Genomic DNA, 17,746 nt, shown 5'->3' with positions numbered 1-17,746 from the left:
TCTTGGCAGGAACAGATATTGCACTGTAGCTCCGTGCCCATGAGAAGCATTCCCTCAGATGCACTTGCCTCTTCCTCAGAATTAGAACTCAGGATTTAGCAGAAGGGCTGTCTTTTCTATTACAAAGAAGCCCTCATTGTCCTCTGCAATGAGAGCTGGAGAATTTGGTTCTAGGCTACTAGTGCTTTTATGTCACCCCTGCCCTTCTCTCTCTCTCTCCCTCCCTCCCCCTCCCCTCCCTCCCTCCACTTGCCCCTCTTCTTCCTCTTCTTCCTCTGTCTTAATCCAGCTTTCTCCTTTTCACTTGGCTTCTCTGGCTTTGCTTGTTCTTGTCACTTTAAACTGTTGCAAACCAGATGTCTCAGGATATGATGCTGATCAATGTTTTTTTTTAATGTTAATTTTAAAGTCTTTATTTTTGTACTGTACTTTTTTCAAAAAAACAAAACAAAAGCAAAACACAGCCGGGGTGTGTGCGGGTGGAGTTAGAATAATATTGCATTGGGGACCTTTTTACACAGCATTTTACGTTTGTCACAAATTATGAGCCACTCTTACACGGATGGAAGAGGTGTGTGTTTTGCCTTCAGCGCATCTCTCCCCTCCTCTGCCCCACAAACCTAGGGTTTGCATTTCATGCTGACCTGATTCACAGGCTACACACACACACACACACACACAGCCAAACCATGGCTTAGCGCAGATGGGCGAGCACCCCCTTTTTGTTCTGAGCTGTGCCAAGCCTAGGTTTAAAGTACAGTCGTACCTTGGATCATGAACGCCGCAAACCCGGAAGTGAGTGTTCCAGTTTGCAAACTTTCTTTGGAACCAGAAAGTCCGACGGGGCTTCTGCAGCTTCCAATTGGCTACAGGAGCTTCCTGCAGCCAATCAGAAGACGCGCTTTGGTTTCTGGACATTTTGGAAGTCAAATGGACTTCCGGAACGGATTCCATTCGACTTCCAGGGTACGACCGTAATTTGAACCCAGGCTCATGGTTTAACTTTTGCAGAGACACCATGAACCATAAGCCACAAATCTTGGTTAGAGTCCATCGTTAGTCTGGAGAGGTAAATCATGAGTGTAGGTCTGGATGATAGGCTAGGCAAAGTCATGGCTTATATCAGTGGAGGAACTGGTGAGCAAAGCAGTCACAATCCCCTCTTCTGGAGTCTGGACCCTAATGGCTTCACTTTCAGCCATGGTTTGACTCAGTGTGGCATGTGAACTGGACCACAGTCACAGCAACCCCTATGGGGAACAGCAGACCACAGCCTTACAGCTTTTTTTGTCTCCCACTCCAAATTCTCATGTTTGCTTTGTAGGGAGGGAGTTTCTTGATAGGCTTGATAGACAAATACACTCATGCCTGAATAGAACACTATATCAGAGACAGGGGATCTGTGGTCCTTCAAGGTGGTGTTGGACTCTTAACTCCCATCATTTCAGACCACTGACCCTGCGGGCTGGGATTGATGGTAGTTGGGAGTCCCAACATCATCTATAGGGCCACTGGTTCTGGGAATGACAGGAGGATACTTCCTGGAGTGTTAGGTCAGGAAGAGAACATCTTTAACAGAAAGCCAGTGCCATTTTACTACAGCAGGCTCTGCTGCTAATTCTGTTAAGATTGGATGGTAGCCACAAAACAGTGCCTGAGATTGCTGTGTAATAACTTCTGAATAAATTCCACAGACGATTACTACTGTCTCGCGTCATCTCACTGTATGTGAGCTGGGTGCTCTTTTATGTATAGAACCGTTTTCTCCATAAAGGCATTTGAACTCTGCCAGCTGTCTTACGTGGTTTTTTCCCCTCCAGAAGGCAAAACTCCACACTTGGTGTACGTGTTTTGGAATAGGAGTGGCTGCAGTCCTTAAGCCCAGACATGTTGACATCTTCAGGAGCACATCACCAGTTTCATAGGGTAGACAATTTCCATTGGGCTTAAAAGACAAAGCAATAGAATCTAGAGATGAAATCTATGGCAATAAAACTTTTGTTATGAAACTTGGGACTTAACCTTCTCTGATGGGTTAAGGCAGGCGTGGTTCGCTCCTGGTCCTTTTTGGGTCCCCAACTCCCATCAGCCCCAGCCAGTATGGCCAACAGTCAAGGGTGATGATAGTTGTCCTCCAATGGCATATGGAGGGCTACAGGTTCTCTCATCCCTGACATGCTGCCATTGTGAGAGAAGCGTGCAGGGTCTTCATTGCTTGTGAATTGCTGCTTGATGTCTCCTGGCAACCTTTGGAGATACCAGAAGCAAACAACCTCCTGCTTTTTTTGTTTTCACCTGAGCCTACCTTCTGGTTGACCTTTCTATCTCCAGCCTCAGATAACACACTGCTGCAAACTAGGAAACAAGGCACTTTCCATCCTGCCTTACTGGAGGATCAAAAGGTTTGGATGGGAACAGAATCCTGACAAGGACCCAGAAAATGAAATAGGCCACAATTGGCTACATTTGCAATATTGCTTGTACAAAGCTAATTATTTTGAATTTCATAAATATGCCAAATGCTACAATTTTATATTTAAGTTATAAAATGATGTATGCTGGTAATGCAGTAAAAATGGGTTTGATAAGAAGCTCAGTATTGCATATAGTTGGTTTCTGTTTCTCTCCCTCCGCCCCCTGCCCTTCCCCAGGCCTCAAGATTTCCAAAAAGTGTTGCTATGGATGGTGGCAGACTGAGTTCATTCCCCCCACTGCATTTGGCTGTTTCTACAAACTCTTCGGTCACCCCACTGATTTTTCTTCGTGGGGGGTTGCATCCCACTCTCAGCAGAGTTATAGTCTTGTGAGCAGCTCCAATATGCTTTCTGTTGTCCGCTTGCTTTACTCTGGCCAAATTTAATGTTTGAATTGTAGCTAGTTAGTAATTGAGCATGTGTTGGACCCATTTCCTGGACCAATGCCCAGGTTTTGGGGGTGCTTAAGGTGAAGGCTTAAGCATTTCTCCAGTTCCCATCAGCTCCAGCCAACAGGAAGGATGGGAGTTGGAATCTAGCAACAACCGAAGAGCCAAAGGTTCCCCATTCTTGTTCTTAGATTACCCACCTCTGGTTATCTTAGAAAACAAACCAACGGCAGACACTACCTTTGGTAGCACCATAGACGCAACTGACCAAATGGCAGGGGAGCATAACTTGCAGTTCCTCATAAGTCAGGGACACCTCACATTTTGGGTTTCATATCAGTCCCACCTCACTTGTGGTCCTTGCAGATGCTTTCTGCCACCCAGCATTGTATCCTTGACTAGCAACAGTTGAATATTAAGTGGGACATGAGCTGACGTGGGATGTCCCAACAAATATAGGACATGGGAGAGAGAGGGGTGAGGTCTGAAGGTGGCTCCTCCACACGTTGCCTCGAAAGAGAAAACAGGCTGGGCGTATGCTCAGTTCCTCGTGGCTTGCTTAATCCATTCCATTACACTGGTGATCCTGGTGTAGACCCCGTAGTAATTCGGACGTGCACATCCCATCCCCCAGCTCACCAGGCCAGCTAGAAACCACCTGCCGCTTGGCTCCTGACAGGCAAGAGGTCCCCCAGAGTCGCCCTAGGAATAAAGGAGAAAATAACACCAGTCAGATCAGAAAAAAGTGGAAGAGAAGGAGGCAAATTGAAGAAATGTGCTTTAAAACTTTCAGTGTGCAATGAGTTGCATGGAAACAAGAAAGTTTGTTGACAAGGGCCTGAGAAGAGCTTTCTGTGCCATGGGATGTGGTGCGCACAGTTACCTGGCAAGAGTCCTTCTTTCCATCGTGGTAGCCAGCGCAGAGCATCTTGGACGTAACCTGGTAGTGATAGGCTTCGTTGCACATGTCCTGCTGCACCAGCGGCACACTCACCCTTTGCAAAATCTTACTGCTGGGACCTGCATGTCAGGTACAAAGGTCAGCAAGATTGACAGAGGGGAAAAGAAATCCTACCTCCTTATGAAATTTTCCACAACACATATCTTATTCCACATTTCCAATTCCTACGCATTCAGTAGGTCTTAGGCAGGAGAAGCAGTGAGAACCTCTCCATATATTCCACCCCCCCAAAAAAAAGCTTATTGGCAAATTTGAGACTTTGAAATACAGTTGTACCCTGTTTCTCATATTTTAAGACATACCCATAAAATAAGCCATAGCAGGATTTGTAAGCATTCAAGGAATATAAGCCATACCCCGAAAATAAGACATAGTGATAGGTGCAGCAGCAATGCCGGCCGCGGCAGGAGGAGGAGGAAAAAAATAAGACATCCCTTGAAAATGAGCCATAGTGTGTTTTTTTGAGGAAAAAATAAATATAAGACATGTCTTATAATATGAGAAACACGGTACTTCGACTTACGAATGACTCGACAACCGAATTTTTTGACTTAAGAATGGGGCAAATGGTTGCACGCATACGAATTTCTCGACATCCGAACGGAAACCGTGGCAGTTTTAGATAGGATTGCTTCGACTTACGAATTTTTCCGTTTCCAATGCATTTCTATGGGAAATCGCGTTTCCAATGGTGCTTTTCGACTTACGAATTTTTCAACCTACGAAGGTGCCTTCGGAACGGATTAAATTTGTAAGTGGAGGCACCACTGTACTGTATCATCCATACACTTAGATGATTTTCTGGAAAGATTCACTAGGGGGAGCTTGAGAGCATTTTACTGCAAAGCAGGTTGCAGCAATGACATTCTGCCTTAGCTTGTCATACTACTTTATGATGGTGAGTTAGGTTTTTGACAGGACAGGACACACCTAAGCATTGTACATGCACCTTTTCTGCAAAACTCAAGAGGTGTTCTCCCAAGGTTGCTGCCGATTGCATGGCTTCGGTTAGATTCTTTTTTTTAAAAAAAAAGCTGCAGAAAGGGGAATCTCGGAAAGGATGGGATTTATATATTGCGGATTACCTCCTTCCTTAGTTGCACCCCAGCCTGTGATCCAGCACAGGAGGCCCACCTCAAAGAGATGGGAGCTGGCAGGCAGACATATAGGCTGGATGAAGGCTGAATAGATGACTGGGTGGTCGAGCTGCAACAGCGCCACATCGTAGTCATGGCTGTCCTCTTCATAGTACGGGTGCTGCAGGATACGGATCACCTTGAAGGAGACCTCATTCTGGCTACTGACATTCAGAAGCTGCTTGCCAAGGTAGACTGTCCAGATAGTGGGGGAAGCCTGCCTGGAAATCAAAAGGGTTGGAAAGGGTTTCAGCATGCTGCTCCTGTTCTCTAGCTCCTGTTCTCTAGCTCCTGAAAGACTGCTCATGGGGACAGGGTCTAGGATAGGCATCCCCAAACTTTGGCCCTCCAGATGTTTTGGACTACAATTCCCATCTTCCCCGACCACTGCTCCTGTTAGCTAGGGATCATGGGAGTTGTAGGCCAAAACATCTGGAGGGCCACAGTTTGGAGATGCCTGGTCTAGGATCTTGCCTCACACCAGGTCACACTATTATCCGCCTAGCTCAGCATTCCTACTGAGAACATAAGACAAGCCTGCTGGATCACACCAATGGCCCATCTAGTCGAGCACCCAGTTCTCACAGTGTGGCCGACCAGTTCTGTCTGACAGCAGTGATTCAAGACCATTCCCCTTACTTGCTACCTGAGCCATTCACCTGGAGATGCCCTGGATCAAACCTGTGAACTTTGGGTCCCTTTGGGCTGTGGCCTCCTCCCCTTTTCCATTAACAGTGTGCCCCCTATCTGCAGAGGACTACAATTACAATTCCTTAGCTGGAGAATTCTGTTGCATTCTGAGCTGACTGGTTCACCCTGGGGGATGTTGGAGTCAAATAAAGGAAGCCCAAAATAACTTAGTAAATGTGTACCTAAACATCATCAGGTTGAGATGGGAGGCTTATCTGGTGGCCAATGAACTACTTGAATTTTATCATTTCTAGAGCATAGCTGCCAAGTACCCCGTTTCCCCCCGGGAAATCCCCGTTTTTACGTACTGTTTCCCGTTTTTCTCCCTAAAAAGTCTCCTGCCGGTGGCCATTTTTTCCCTGCTTTGCCATCTATGGGCACAAAAAATGTCCGGAAGTGCGTAGACGCGACTTCTGGTGTCGTCAGCGGCCCTTTTTGGTGCACATAGATGGGCAAAGTGACAGCGGAAGTTGCGTCTACGCACTTCTGGACATGCGTAGACGTGACTTCCGGTGTCGTCGTCGGCCATTTTTGGTGCCCATAGATGGGCAAAGCGACAGCGGAAGTTGCGCCTGTCGCGCGGCTGCTGGTCCCGAATTCTACAGTCCGGGACTTGGCAGGTATGTTCTAGAGGTTCCAGCTCTCCTTTCCCCTCACTCCCATTCACCTGTCATCCAGGAAGCAGTGAGCGGCGGTGATCACCCAGCGATCTGCAATCAGTGTCCCACCGCAAACATGGTGACCCCGCACCTGGAGACTAGCTTGCCATGGCCACTCGCCTTCCGCAGAATGGGCACCACCCACAATGCGGTTCAGTGCAGGTTGCAATCCACAGTCTGAGGAAAGAGGGAAACAACTTAAAATCAAGTCCTTAAAAAACAAGGACTGGAGCTCTTTTTGTTGAGCCATCCCCATCTTTTTTGGCACCTCCTGTAAATCATCACCTCAGAAGACAAACAAACATGTTCGCCATTGCCTTGGCTTTCTGCATCAATAGTATTTGTTTATAATAAGCACAAGGATGGTTCCTCAGCATATTGTGAACCAAGCATTTTGGATAATCTCCAAGCCGAGCATTTAACTGCAGTGCATCTGCCGCATCCCTGAAGGCCCAACCCTGACAGCGCTATTAGCAAGACATCATTCTTACCATCTGAGATGCTAACAGGGACAGGAAAAGCTGTGTCCCTCCAGATGTTGCTGGACTCCAGCTCTCAACAGACCCAGTCAGCATGGCCACTGGTCAGAAATAGCGAGAAGTCCTGGCACATCAACATCTGGAAGGCCACAGGCTCCTCATCCTTGCTTTAACAGCATAGTCCTAAGCATGTCAATTCAAACATAAGTCCTGTTACAGGGGTGGGGGAACTTGGTTCTCTCTAGAGATAATTGGACTACAACTCCTATCAACCCCAGCCACCATGGTCAGTGGTCAGGAATGATGGAAGCTGTAGTTCAACGGTACCTGGAGAACCACAGGTCCCCCATCCCTGTCCAATTAAGTCCAATAGGACTTATTTGCAGGTTAGTCTGTATGGGCAGAGGCCCCATAGACTCAGCTCATGACAGAATGACCTCCTTTAGAGCCCCTCTGCCAATACCACTATAAATAGAAAGGTCTCCTCTGATTTGGCTGCCCACACTATTCTTAACTAGGACAGATCTTCTCCTATTAACCTCTCACCACAGTGCATCTCATCAGAGCGATCCTTGCAGTCAGGGACTGAGTCACACTGAGGGTTGGGTTTCTTCACGCAGCTCCCATCGGCACACAGGTAAGTGAAAAGTCCACAGGGAACTCCTGGAAGGAGAGATTTGTGGAAGTAGAAAGGAATGGGAAGTGTTAGGTCTACTGGGTTGTATTCAACTAAGTTTTAAACAGAGTAAAAGGTAAAGAGGCCCCTGACCATCAGGTCCAGTTGTGTCCAACTCTGGGGTTGCGACACTCATCTCGCTCTATAGGCCGAGGGAGCCGGCATTTGTCCGCAGACAGCTTCCGGGTTATGTGGCCAGCATGACAAAGCTGCTTCTGGCAAACCAGAGCAGCGCACGGAAACGCCGTTTACCTTCCCGCCGGAGCGGTCCCTATTTATCTACTTGCACTTTGATGTCCTTTTGAACTGCTAGGTGGGCAGGAGCTGGGACCGAGCAACGGGAGCTCACCCCGTTGCAAGGATTCAAACCGCCGACCTTCTGATCAGCAAGCCCTAGTAGAGCCATTAAAATTAGTTGTGTATATTAATGTCATGGGTCTACTTTGAGTAGGCCTAGCACTGAGTACCACCCACAGCTAAAACTACTTAATGCCCAAAATGCTTGCCTGGTACCAGCAGTGTTCTATACAGACTGTAGTGGTTAGCATGCAGCACCGCTTGCCTGACCCCCTGCCACTGCCATCATTAGGAAGGATGAAATGGTGAGGTTATATTGGCGGAGCTTATATGGTTCTGCTGCTTTGCTTGAGCCATGCTGACTTCACTGCTACCTTACCCCTCCTCTTCACAACACACCATGGTAACAGCAGTGACATGAGATCAAATAAGCAGCATTGCCCTAGGCCCCCGACTGCTACAGGAAAATACATGGTCAATTGACCCATAATATTAAATAATTAATAATAATAATAATAATAATAATAATAATAATAATAATAATAAATTTATTTATACCCTGCCCATCTGGCTGGGTTCCCCCAGCCACTCTGGGCAGCTTCCAACAGAAAAATAAAATACAATAATTTATTAAACATTAAAAGCCTCCCTAAACAGGGCTGCCTTCAGATGTCTTCTAAAAATCTGGTAGCTGTTTTTCTCTTTGACATCTGATGGGAGGGCGTTCCACAGGGCGGGCACCACTATCGAAAAGGCCCTTTGCCTAGTTCCCTGCAACTTGGCTTCTTGCAACGAGGGAACCGCCAGAAGGCCCTCGGTGCTGGATCTCAGTGTCCGGGCAGAACGATGGGGGTGGAGACGCTCCTTCAGGTATACTGGACCGAGGCCATTTAGGGCTTTAAAGGTCAGCACCAACACTTTGAATTGTGCTCGGAAACGCACTGGGAGCCAATGTAGATCTTTCAAGACCGGTGTTATGTGGTCTCGGCGGCCGCTCCCAGTCACCAGTCTAGCTGCCGCATTCTGAATTAGTTGTAGTTTCCAAGTCACCTTCAAAGGTAGCCCCACATAGAGCGCATTGCAGTAGTCCAAGCGAGAGATAACTAGAGCACGCACCACTCTGGCGAGACAGTCCGCAGACAGGTAGGGTCTCAGCCTGCGTACCAGATGGAGCTGGTAGACAGCTGCCCTGGACACAGAATTGACCTGCACCTCCATGGACAGCTGTGAGTCCAAAATGACTCCCAGGCTGCACACCTGGTCCTTCAGGGGCACAGTTACCCCATTCAGGACCAGGGAGTCCTCCACACCTGCCCACCTCCTCTCCCCCACAAACAGTACTTTTGTCTTGTCAGGATTCAACCTCAATCTGCTATCCACCATCCATCCTATATTTTCAGGGGGGGAATGGGGCACAGCCCTCCTTGACCTCAGGCCAACATGCCTGACTTCTTCCCCTCCCCAAATTGCCCAATCAAAAATTCGCTGGCCAGAATGGGTAGCTGTAGGGGGGCGGAAGGGAAGCAAAATGATGGGTGATGTAAATACTGGGGTTGATGGGGTAGGACAAGTGATATGATGGAAACACTACAGAGACATGATGGACATGTAACTATATGTTATAAGCATTTAAAAAAAAACCACACACCAGTAAAATGCTTTGAAGTGGCCATATCTTTTTAGAAAAAAGCAGCTGGGAGGATTCCCCCCCCCAATCCAGGAGGGAAGGGGTTAACTTGTTATCCTCATGTCATCTTCCCACTGAAACTGCTATTTATCCCTGAAGAAGCTATTTGCTGCAGGAAGATCACTATTGGCAATGCAGTGACATTGACATAACATTCAGAAGGATAAATAAGTATCCTGTGTTAACCAGAAAGCAGTACACTCTGCCCTGTTGACGCCAAAGTTCTGGAATGGTAGGTGCCTGACTCCATTACCTTCATTGCATTGTTGCTCATCACTCCCATTGATGCAGTCCAGGTGTTTATCACAGACCTTGGAGAACTCGATACACGTGCTGTCTTCCTGACACTGGAATTTTGCAGGGCATACTGGCAAATTTCAAAATACAAGAGAAGAGGGACTGAGATGGGCGTTGGGAGTCTTCAAGCTGCAGAAGGGCAGAGGTGGGGCGGGCTATTATTTTATTTTGAGCCCCTCCCCTTGTGCTTTTTATTGTGCATTCATGATGATTTGTGCTTGTGATGGCAGTTATACACGATCCCACTTTGAATACTGTTTGTGCCTGCAAAAATTCCAGCTACATTTACAATCAGTGCATGTCTCATAACGTCCTGCCAAAATTCTGTAACTTTTTATACCACAAATGCTCTGGTATATATATTTTGTCCTGCTTTTGTTGCTCTATCCTATATAATAATGTCCATGTTGTCCCTGCGTCCAGATGTCCCGTGTGTCCCTGGGTCACTGCGCATGTGCCCCAGGGATACAGGGATTGGACGGAGGGACAACCAGGGACACAGGGATTGGACCCGCGCTCTCGGGACACAGGGAACAGCCAACTGCCGCTCCGCCAACCGCCGCTCCGAAGCCCAGTCTCATGCTGGAGGTGCGCGGTGAGGCGGCGGGGGAGAGAAGCGCTCCCCCCCCCCGGCAGCCTTGCCGCACACCTCCGGCATGGGACGGCGCTTCCTCGGGGAACCCGAGGAAGCCGAAGCGGCAGCGGGCGCGGAGGGAAGCCCGCTTTGGCTTGGCGGCGGCGGGAAGAAGGGGAGGAATTCCTCCCCTTTTTCCCGCCGCCGCCAAGCCAGTCCCGGAGCCGAATTGCGGCGCGGCGGGGTTTTTCGCCGTTTGCCTCCCCCTCGGGGGAAGGCAAACGGCGAAAAGCCCCCGCTGCGGACTGGCTTGGCGGTGGCGGGAAGACCCGCCACCGCCAAGCCAGTCCCGGAGCCGAATTGCGGCGCGGCGGGGTTTTTCGCCGTTTGCCTCCCCCAGGGGAAGGCAAACGGCGAAAAGCCCCCGCTGCGGACTGGCTTGGCGGTGGCGGGAACATCCCGCCACCGCCAAGCCAGTCCCGGAGCCAAATTGCGGCGCGGCGGGGTTTTTCGCTGTTTGCCTCCCCCAGGGGAAGGCAAACGGCGAAAAACCCCCGCTGCGGACTGGCTTGGCGGTGGCGGGAAGACCCGCCACCGCCAAGCCAGTCCCGGAGCCGAATTGCGGCGCGGCGGGGTTTTTCGCCGTTTGCCTCCCCCTCAGGGGAAGGCAAACGGCGAAAAGCCCCCGCTGCGGACTGGCTTGGCGGTGGCGGGAAGACCCGCCACCGCCAAGCCAGTCCCGGCAGGCCGCTTCCTCTAGCGCCCGTTTTTAAACGGGCTAAAATCCACTAGTAGTGAAATAATGTAGTAACTTTGGGGAAGCCTTGCAGAACAACTAATAAATGAAGATTCAAGGGAATATCTCTAATGTGGATCTAACCTATGGATGAGAACAAATGACAAACAGAGGTTTCTGAACAGAGCAGATTAACTCCCTGGAACAAATTCCTTGTGCTGACTGGGGCAGGTGGAAGTTTGAGTGCAAAAGAGCTGGTGAGTACGAGGTTCAGGAAGGCTGCCTTGGAAACTTTCTTCTCTCCTCCTGTGTTCCATCTTTGGTTTAGCTGACCAACAGTACTGGCCAAGGATGGATTGGAGGGGCATTTGCTAAGGAAGGGCAGTTACTGTAACTGTGTGAATGGAGGAGAACGAAAAAAGTAAATAGCCACGCACCACAGTTTCTCTCATCTAATCCATTGGGGCAATCGTTGATCCCGTCACAAGCTGGCACACAAAGCCCATTCACAGAACAAAGGAACTCTCTGGGGCATGCTTTTTAAAACAAAACAAATGAATAAAATAAAAAATGTTAGTTCACAAGTCTACAATCCCCTACACACTTACCTGGGGAGTAAGCCAGCCCCACTGAACTTAATGGGACTACTTCTGAGTAGAGATGCATAGGACTGTGTTGTCAGCATGCTACGTTAGAGGTCAGTTCAAATATTGCATGCATTATTTTTCTATTTTACTGCTCCTAACCCACCTCAAGTTCCATTTGGAGGCAGGCAGAGTATAGGTTTTCAAAATCAATGTAATAAAGTTCTGGGGCATGAGAAGGAAAGGTAGGATTGCAGCCTTACTGAATTCTATCTGCATTGCATGTTTATAGCAACGGGCGCTCACCAAATCCTCAAAGCTGAATTATTTGTGTCCCCAGCCTGGTACACAGATTGTGACACTCATTGAACGTAAGGCATGCACACACCCCTCAAGACAGCAAAGATCCAACAGCAAGATATGATGGGATTCCTCCCTAATACTTTGATCAGCTGCTTTGATCAGCTGTTTTGAACTCACGGTCTGACTGATTGTATAGGCTGTAAGCCGCTTGCACTCCAGGTCCCGTTAGGGAGTTCTGAGAAGTGAAGTTGATGGTGACCCCAGCACTGGACACGGCAGGGATCCTTTCAGCATAGGCTTGCAAAGTCCGCAAGCCACACAACCTGGTTAAAATGAAAAGAAGAAGAGCAGGCGGGAGAATATCCTAAAGTCCATGGTGCTGCCTTATGACATTGGCAAAGTGGTCATTCAAGGCTGAGTCCATGTTTGAGCCTCCCACCCCAGTTGGGAGCAGTGGACAGTGCAATGGGGCGGCAGTGCTCAGCTGCAGTGCTGCTGCTTACCGGGAGGTAGAGGGGAAGGGACAAGGTAGCAGCTAGGTGTCAGGGACCATGCTGAAGAGGGCTGCACTGAGGGAAAATGGTGAGAGCTCCTGAATCTTCCCAGGAGCAGGAGGTCAGTATAGATTTGGAACAGTGGTTTGCAGAGGGGCATAGTTCAGAAGGCAGAAGCTGGGACATACTAGATGGGGAACAGCTAGAACACTAGAAGAGAGAGTTAACAGATTCACAGTCTCTGGGTAGTATCCGCCCCCCTTCTCCAAAATCATGGAGAGCTCAGAAAGTGTCAGAACAGAAAGTGCAGAGGCTACAAACTCAGATTACAGGATGTAGGAGTGAAGTAGATTAATAGGGACGGAGGGGGGAGTGACACTTAACTGGGAGCACCGCCATCCCTGGAGATGTGTCCTTTGTTCTCTCACTGTGATTATCAAAGATTCTAACTGGTAAGGCGTTCCTTTCGTTTAATCTTATTATCTACGGCCATAGGGGAGGAAGCCAATTCCCCAAACCTGACACTAGGTCAGTTAGGTCAGCGTGGTGCAAGCACCAGCAGGAGTCCTGGATTGCACTGCGTCAACCTCATCACCGCTACTGCCTTCCTCTTGTTCTCCCCCCCTCTACCTTCCAGTAAGCAGCAATGATATCACTGGCCAAAGGTCAGGTGAGCACCTCTGCCCCTCCATGCCATCTGCTACTGGCTCCAGTAGAACCACCAGCCTAGTAGGACAGGCATAGTTGCAGCCAATGGCAGACAGTGGGCGGCAGCAGGTGACTGAACTGTTTGCTGTTTTGATTCCCTATGAAGAATTGTTCTAGGGTCGCAGCTCAGCAGGAGAGCATCTGCAGGGAGAAGGTCCCAGGTTCAATCTCTGGCTTCTCCAGGTCAGGCTGGGGAAAACTCCCTGTGTGAAACTTTGGGGAGCCACTGCCGGACAATGCAACACTGAACTAGATAGACCAATGGTCTGATTCAGTATAAGGCAGATCCTTGGGTTCCAGGGCTTTGTGGGAATTAAAATAGTGTGTATCTCTAAGATACAGCCACCCAGCCGGCGCAGGACGGCAGGATGAGGTAAGGCATTAGCAGTGTTCTCTGCCAGGGCACTTGAACCCTGATTACTAGCCAAGGGTGCCAGATACTGGTTGTGGCCAGTTTAACAAAAACAGGAGGTGGGTTTGAAACTGAAGCCCTGAAAAAAGGAGTGCCCTACGGATATTCATTGTGATGATACCTCTGAAAATATAGAAGGAAGCAATTACAAGCTGGGGAGTCTAAACTCAAGTTTGGATAAAATCTCAAGTTTGGATAACTTTTAGGACTGATCCACATGGAAGGAGTCCTCAAGTTACTTTATGCACCTACCAAAGCAAGGGGGACAGCAAATGCAGGGCCGGCTCTTCATAGACCCCCGGTGGCGCAGTGCACTATGGCGGGGGGCTGGTAAGCTGGGCGCCGTCCTGGCAAGGAGGGCGCCACGCGGCGAAGCCGCACGGAAACCAATTGCGCCCTGCGAGGGCGGGGCGGGCGGCGGAGCGATCTCCGCCCCTCAGCACCAGGGCGCGTGATCTGCTCAAGACGGCCCTGAGCAAATGCTTGGAGTAGGTGCATCTCCCTTTTCCACCTATGATTGCAACTAAATTAGGAATGCCACTTTTTCTTCTGACACTTCCAGGCTCTCACATTTTTGCACAGACTAGTTGCTAGTATGTGCTCTTTGCACAATAAGAATGTGCCTTTATAACCCACCACAAAGAAAGAAAAGACATTGCAATAGATAAGAACTGCTAAACAACATTCTCCTGCACAACAAATCCTCTTCCACCCACCCCTTAAAAAATAACTTTTTACTGTAAGAAAAGTAACCGGAAACTACAGTGGAAAATTCAAGTAACAACCCCTTGATGGTGGTTGCGTATGACCGCCATGCAAACTTTGTGAAAACAAATCGGGACAGTTGTTCAACATGCATTTCATGTAGAAGCAACCAGAGGCGCAGTGCTCTTAGAAGCCACACTATGGCAGAAATGCAACAAGTGATATGGAGATACAGTCATACCTCGGTTTAAGTACGCTTCGGTTTGAGTACTTTCAGTTTACTCCGCGGACTGTCTGGAACGGATTAATCCACTTTCTGTTACTTTCAATGGGAAAGTTCGCTTCATGTTAAGTACGCTTCAGGTTAAGTACGGACTTCCAGAACCAATTGTGTACTTAAATCGAGGTACCACTGTACTTTCAATGGGAAAGTTCGCTTCAGGTTAAGTACGCTTCAGGTTAAGTACAGACTTCCGGAACCAGTTGTGGTTGTAAACCGAGGAACCACTGTATAGTGAAAAAGGGTGTGTGTGTGAGGCTGCACCTCTTGAATTTCTGCCTGTCAGGTGGGTGTTCAAAGCACAGAGCTAGAAGAAGTGAAAGCACAGAGGATATGATGCCGCAGGAGCAGATGGAGAGAACCTTTCCCAGCAGATTGCTCTTTGAATGATGGGCAGCAGGAAGAACAAAAGCAGAAGTCCGGGAGATAACTCCAACCCAACAAAAAGTGAGCTGGAGCATCCATGAAGAAAGGGACATAAACAGCCATACCAAAATGTCAGGATCTCCTTACTTTCTGTTCTGGATGGTCCATTGCCCTTGGGTACATGGGAGGTCATGCTTCTGTCTCCTCAGAGTGTAAGCATCAAACCAAAGGACGACTCCATATTCCAGAGATGGGACCTGCAAAGATGGAGATGTTGTCCATGTTAACCAGGGATGGGAAACTTGTTGGACTACAACTCCCATCACTCCCCCACCATTTGCCATGCTGGCTGGAGCTGATAGGAGTTGGAGTCCAGCAGCACCTGTAGGGCCACAGCTTCCCATCTCTGATGTTAACTATCGTATTTGCATAATGCTAGGTAAAGGGGCTTTGAATACAGAAACGAGAGCAGCAAAGCATGAGGGGAAGACATAGTATCCTCAACAAGAGGCTCAGTAATGGGTTTTTTTTTAAGTGTGCAAAATAAGAGAACACATTAGGGCTGCAACCAGGGAGATCTGGGTTCAGATCTACATTTATCTGGTGACCTTTGGCCAGCCACACTAGTTCTCAGCCTAAACAACCTCACAGGGTTGTTGTGAGAATTAAATCTGAGGCTGCAGGAAGAGAGCCATGCACACTCCCCTGAGTGTGATCCTTCAAGATAGGGACCTGGGTGTAAATGTAACAACAACACCAACAACAATAAGTGCATAATGCAATTCTTTTGGTACATAATTTAATTGATTGCTTTGGTGCAGAAGGACACACACAGCCCATCGTCATCTGGCAAAGGACAAGGAGACCTCACCGTCATGTGCCAAGTGCACTGCGTATTGGGCGCATAGTAACTGGGGTAGTATGGAGTCCTGATGTTCCCTTGTATCTCCTGGCTTCCCCGTAGCGTTAGATTCATCTGGCAGGCTGAAAAGACAGAAATATTCTGACACCAGCTGAGCCACAGAAAAGAAAAAACGTTGCTCGTGTTTATACTTCCGACTCAGAGGAAGGGGCTTCTCATAGAAACACTGTAAAACTAGACAGTCCTTTGTCTCAGGGAGAAATGAATTATAGTTCTTCTGTTGATGCAATGATTTAACCGTTGCTGGCAAATCTGCAGTTGTGCATGGCAGACTGATAACAGATCTCGGAGATGTCAAGGAGCTTCCTCATGTTTACATTGAATATATACTGTACAGAGGAAATACATGCTTGATTGTGTTTTTAGACTGCCTAAAGGCACCTTGTCAGTTTCCAGGCCCTGATGTCCAATCCAATGAACAAGAGGAAGTGGTGAAGATTCAGACCTTGGCATCTACTGGTAGCCCTGGGGGAAGACACTTGTCTGATACTCTTGAGAGCCACTGCCAGTTAGTGAAGACAATATTGAGGTACTTGGATCAATGGTTTGGACATGGTATAAGTGTATTCTTTGGCTAACACAGTCCTTTCTGTATAAGCCAGTGTGTGTGCACATGTGGTGTGGGGGAGCATGCCGTGCATTCAACTGAGGCATTTTCACTTCCTTGCAAATCAGAAGCTATGGACCTTCGGCCCATTTACTTTCTTTTTAGCAAATAGAGAACTACTCAGAGCAGTTTTGCTTAGAACAGCAGTGGACAACATCTGGCCCTCATGCTAGTTGGGGTTGGTGGGAATTGGAGTCCAACAACATCTGGAGAGCCACAAGTTCCCTGCTCCATAATTTAAGAGGTTCCGGTTTGGATATCCTAATGCTAACTTTGATAGAGGATCCCTATGGTGATGATGTAAACACCCAAAGCTGCCTTATACTGAGTCAGATCACTGGGTCATGTAGCCTTGTATTGCCTATGCTGACTGGCAGCAGTGCCAGCTCCTCACGCAGAGACCTTCCCCAGCCCTGCTACCTGAAATCACTTTAACTGGAAATTCCAGGAGATGAACCTGGAATTCTTTGCATGCAAAGGAGATATGCTTTTCTCTGTGTTAGAACTATGTAGATGTGGTGTTAAATATTAAGCTTTCTCCTGTCCAGAGGCCAGCATGAATAATTACTGCACAATCTTCTGTCCCAGATTCTGGCTTTAGTGTAAGGTGGAAATTTGTCTTACGTCTTCTCATATAAAAGTTGCTCTTATCTTAGTGTCTAAGTTACTTTCCAAACATCAGTGGATTCTTGGGCCAAATTGTTGTGCAAAGCTTCCATTCCATAATAGATAGCAGTTACTCTACATCTCAGATACAGTGTTGGCTGCTGAAATTGTAATAAATATCTATATCTATGATGAGTGATGTTTGGCAAAGGAAGTGAAGGGTTTGACAAAAGCTCCCTGCATCTTCTCTCTCTCTCTCTCTCTCTCTCTCTCTCTCTCTCTCTCTCTCTCTCTCTCTCTCTCTCTCTCTCTCTCTCTCTCTCTCTCTCCCCAGACCTCTCGGGATCCTTGCTCACCTTCAAAGGGCACAGCCTGTGCAGAGAGTATGAAAGGATCATAGTAACTGTACATCCCCTTCTTCCACACCACAGACATGACGGGGCCTGAAGACAGGACCTCCACCACAGGCTCCTGGCGGCTGCAGCCATACAGCCTGGGGCAGAGGGTGAAAATGGAAGGGGATTAGTGTATTGACAAGGTGGGGAAAGGCAGAGAGAAAATGAAGGAACTTTGAAGGGGGAAAGAGTCATCTACATTTCCGCTTGTGCTGTGCCTAGAAAGCATGGGTCATAGCAGTTTCCCAGTTCCCAACTCCTTTCCAAGGGAAAACCCACTCTTTCATGATAGATCGGAACAAGCAGCAC

The 17,746-nt window shown here is 48.2% G+C and overlaps 1 protein-coding gene across 3 annotated transcripts in view; it reads right to left on the bottom strand.

Annotated features, from left to right (window-relative positions):
* Positions 1-393: 393 nt before the first annotated feature.
* Positions 394-17,746, bottom strand: part of TMPRSS6 (transmembrane serine protease 6) — a 35,142-nt gene continuing 17,789 nt past the window's right edge. For 2 of the 3 annotated variants that reach the window (XM_088652103.1, XM_035127072.3), the window contains 11 exons: positions 17,399-17,535; positions 15,779-15,891; positions 15,055-15,164; positions 12,120-12,265; positions 11,493-11,591; positions 9,702-9,815; positions 7,335-7,451; positions 6,318-6,486; positions 4,910-5,181; positions 3,747-3,883; positions 394-3,565 (listed from right to left, as the gene is read on the bottom strand). In XM_088652103.1, the coding sequence (XP_088508229.1) occupies positions 3,404-3,565; positions 3,747-3,883; positions 4,910-5,181; positions 6,318-6,486; positions 7,335-7,451; positions 9,702-9,815; positions 11,493-11,591; positions 12,120-12,265; positions 15,055-15,164; positions 15,779-15,891; positions 17,399-17,535 (1,576 nt within the window). In that variant the 3' untranslated portion in view covers positions 394-3,403. The remainder of the gene's footprint in view (positions 3,566-3,746; positions 3,884-4,909; positions 5,182-6,317; positions 6,487-7,334; positions 7,452-9,701; positions 9,816-11,492; positions 11,592-12,119; positions 12,266-15,054; positions 15,165-15,778; positions 15,892-17,398; positions 17,536-17,746) is intronic. The other variant, XM_035127073.3, reaches the window with a different exon arrangement.

The sequence above is a fragment of the Zootoca vivipara genome, chromosome 9, assembly GCF_965207765.1.
Source record: "Zootoca vivipara chromosome 9, rZooViv2.hap1.1, whole genome shotgun sequence".
In the NCBI taxonomy this organism is placed as follows: domain Eukaryota; kingdom Metazoa; phylum Chordata; class Lepidosauria; order Squamata; family Lacertidae; genus Zootoca; species Zootoca vivipara.
The sequence above is the reverse complement of the archived record's forward strand: the minus strand, read 5'-3'. Positions and strand labels throughout refer to the sequence as shown.